Source organism: Citrus clementina, unplaced genomic scaffold (genome assembly GCF_000493195.1).
Source record: "Citrus clementina cultivar Clemenules unplaced genomic scaffold, Citrus_clementina_v1.0 scaffold_8, whole genome shotgun sequence".
Taxonomy (NCBI): Eukaryota; Viridiplantae; Streptophyta; class Magnoliopsida; order Sapindales; family Rutaceae; genus Citrus; species Citrus x clementina.
In genome coordinates, this window is record NW_006262022.1 from 3,810,190 (window position 1) to 3,813,847 (window position 3,658).

Sequence of the window (3,658 nt, forward strand, 5' to 3'; positions counted from 1 at the left end):
GGGTATATGAGAGTTAGGGCGGTTTCATAGTCCACCAGTCAAGTCTCCGCCCCCACCTTCACCTCCACCACCGGTTCAATCTCCACCCCCACCTTCACCACCACCACCGGTTCAATCTCCACCCCCACCTTCACCACCACTAGCTTCACCTCCCCCACCAATCAAGTCTCCACCCCCACCTTCACCTCCACCAACTTCACCTCCTCCACTAGTCAAGTCTCCACCACCACCAGTCAACTCTCCACCGCCACCTGTTCAATCACCACCACCAACACCAATTGTATCTCCCCCTCCTTCTAATGTTCCTCCACCAGCAGAAGTCATCCTTCCGCCAAACATTGGCCACTTGTACCCGTCGCCGCCTCCCCCTATCTTTCAAGGATACTAAATGACATATTAATGACAAATTTACTCTATCTTGATACACATTTCGAGTTACTATATCAATATAAACATTCTTTTTGTTAGATGGACTTCAGGAAAAAAATATTTTTTAATAGCCTTATTCAACAATGAGAGGATTTTTTGTATGAATTAAAAGGCTCTTTATTATATATGACTTTTTTTTTTCCCTTGTTTGCTTGTGTAGTACATAATCACACTCATAAGCAAATCTGAATGAATCTAACACATCAATTTTTATAATCACACTCCTAATAGAGTTGAAAATTTCTAGTACCTACGACTACTATTCATTCCCCATGTTAATGATTAATTCCGTTAACAATTATGGTTACTAATCTTGTACAAGAGTAATTATCACGGATTGTAGCTACAAACACTGCAAAGAAGATGACAGCGAGACATAATGGATGATCATACACTGTTTTAATTGTGCAGAATCTGCAGATGGCAGTTTCTTTTATTTGCTATGCTTAAATTGTGGAGATGGCAATTTCTTTCATTTGCAACTTAACAGGAGTTATTGTACTTAAAAGACATGAGAACAAATACTTGTTGAGAGAGCTTTGTTGCTCTAGTGGTTCTACCCCGCTCGAATCTGGATTAGTCGGAACCTAATGCGGTTTGAAGATACCAAATAATTTAATACACCGGAAAAAAAAGAAGCCATGAGAACAAAACTTGGTAGTTTTATTTATTTTATTTTATTTCCTCTTTTCAGTCCAATTATGTACAGTTATTGGGTTCGAATATCCCAATTAAGAAGCGACCCTAAAAAAGCGTTCCCAAACGAAAAATTCCAAATCCAAATCTTAATCCCAATCCTGCAAGTCTTGAATCATATGCACCACTCTATCCATTGGAGGCCTTTCTTGTGGATTCCTAGACAAGCAAAGCCTTGCAATTCCAATTAATTCAACCATGTTTTCTTTCACTTCTCCCAGTCTCTTATCATATATTCCTTTAAGGCCCTCTTGTTTTCTCTTCTCTATTATGTACTCTCCCAAGTCTGTCATTGTAGGCCTTTGCCCTGTAATAAGTTCTAATAGCAGTACTCCAAAGCTATACACATCAGACTTTTGTGTAAACAATAGTCTACTACTCTTTTTATTGAATGTCGTCAGTTCAGGTGCCACCCGCCCAATGTTCCTTCTGATTATGGTTGCCGGAGAAACTATGTAAGGTGTTTCGTAGCTGGCAAGACATGCAGAGCAGTCTAGTCGAATCAATATATTTGAAGACTTGATCACACCACAAACTAGTGCTTCACCACTTTTGGTTACTTGGGTATGAAGAAAGGCCACTGCCTTGGCAGCTGAAAGTGCTATGTGCTTTCTTTCTCTCCAACTCAATGGAGAAAATTGCATTCCTTCGCTCCCTACATTGGGAAAAACTGATGCAAGTTAACATTTTTTTCCCCTTGAAATTGCCGCGCAAGACTAAAGGAAAAAAATCAAGAGAATTAATTACAAAACATGAAATCATATATATCTTACCATGTAAGAGATCTTCAAGACTACCTAAGCACAAATAATCATACAAAATAAAAGCTTCTCCACCGTACCAGAAGCTGAAATGCATTGGGAGAAGCCATCTGCCATGAATTCCTCCAAAGAACTTAATCCAGGACTCAAGGTTTTCATCACCAACAAGACCAGGTCGAATCATTCGCATCGCGATGATGGAACCGCAATCTAGAACTATCTTAAACAAAGTCCCCAAAGTACCTTCTCCAAGCCTGAGTTTTGGAAGCTGAGTCAGTGCTGCTGGATCATATTTTTTGGCAACAGTTTTATCTCCAAAGATTACTATTGTGGGCAGTGTCACCTGAACCTCAAGCATAGACACTGGAGTCACATTGGTGAGTGTGACTTTTCCAAAGCTGGATTTGTCCTTTTTTCTTTCTCTGATCCCTTGTAAACAAGAAGATATAAGGCAAAAACAGAACAACAGAACTGGAAGAACAAAAAATGCAGGAGGAATTAACATTTTATTTTTCCAACTGAAATTCTCTCTATAGGCGAAGCTTCAGAGGCTTTGTTCACTTTTTGGAAGGAGATGAAAGACTTTGTCTTGTCTTCTTCTCATCTTAACCATTCCTTGTTTTCTTCACTGCAATCCTTGGATTAATCATCTATGCAGAAGCCAGCTTATTTCTTATTTGTGTTAAAATCTTTTTTAACTTCTTATAGCTAGATTTTGTAAGGACACAGGACAAGTTCTGAAAATTCATCTAATCAAAAGTATGGTTAATTACAAGTGTTCTTCTTATTTAATGAAAAATAATAAAAAAATTCTTGCATGTTGATATTATCGAATTCAACTGAATTATAAAATAATGCCTTTTGACTTTTCATAATTAGAAGCTTTTTAATAAAAAAATATGTTTATATAAAGCATTTTTAGACGAAAGTACTTATAAAAGTTTCCAGGCAATCAAAGAGTATATTTGATGTACTGTGTTAACCCATCAACAAAAGAACATCTACCATTTCAACAAGCTGCAATTTTTTCGGTTGAAAATTTGGAGATTGTGGTACTTGTTACAACTTTTTTTCAGGGATCTTTTGTGAAATTTGTGAATCTATTTGGGTCATATCCATAAAGTTTCGATACTTAGCCGTTGCAGCTGAAATTACAAAGAGTACTGAAATTTGAATGGAATAATCTAACATAGAGATTTTATAATGTTGAGTAAAACATTAGCAATACTTTTCGATTAACACTATAATACCATATGATTTTCCGCTATTTTTGTTGACGTGGCAAAGCCCAAAGATTGCAATAAATTACCCTTGTTGAAACCCATTTAAGAATTTTATTATTTAAATTCTTGTTCAATTTTATTATTTGAGGGATAAATGTATTATTTAAATAATTTAAAATGATGTATTAAGTAAATATTTTGAGGGATAAAACTCATTATAAAAACATTGAATTAGGGAAAAAAAAGAAATTTAGCCTAAATCAAAAAAATATTGTTGGTATCATGGTGGTGTTACCGTTAAGCTATAAATCATTTATCAATTTTAAATCACTAATATAATCACAACAGTAACACTAACAAGTGTCTCCATAATCAAGATGATTAATCATCAATCGAGGTTATGGTTATTATATTTGTCTAAAATAATTTCATTTTAACGAAGAAAAAAAACAAAGGGGACAAAACAGTAAAAAACCATCACCAAAACGCTGTCGTTTATAGAATCAATTGAAACCGAAACGACGGAGATTGAATGCCTTCAAAAACACG

The 3,658-nt window shown here is 35.8% G+C and overlaps 1 protein-coding gene across 1 annotated transcript; it reads right to left on the reverse strand.

The window, feature by feature from the left end:
- Positions 1-1,214: 1,214 nt before the first annotated feature.
- LOC112096155 (probable inactive receptor kinase At1g48480) lies at positions 1,215-2,391 on the reverse strand. The gene is made up of 2 exons (XM_024179087.1): positions 1,899-2,391; positions 1,215-1,780 (listed from the first exon to the last, which is right to left on the reverse strand). The coding sequence occupies exons 1-2, from the start codon at positions 2,389-2,391 to the stop codon at positions 1,215-1,217; spliced, it is 1,059 nt and encodes a 352-aa protein (XP_024034855.1).
- Between the last annotated feature and the right edge of the window lie 1,267 nt (positions 2,392-3,658).

Coding starts and splice junctions, on each gene's coding strand:
- LOC112096155 (XM_024179087.1), bottom strand. CDS start 2,391: ATGTTAATTCCTCCTGCATTTTTTGTTCTTCCAGTTCTGTTGTTCTGT. Junction 1,781..1,898: donor TCTTGAAGATCTCTTACATG/GTAAGATATATA, acceptor TTCCCAATGTAG/GGAGCGAAGGAATGCAATTT.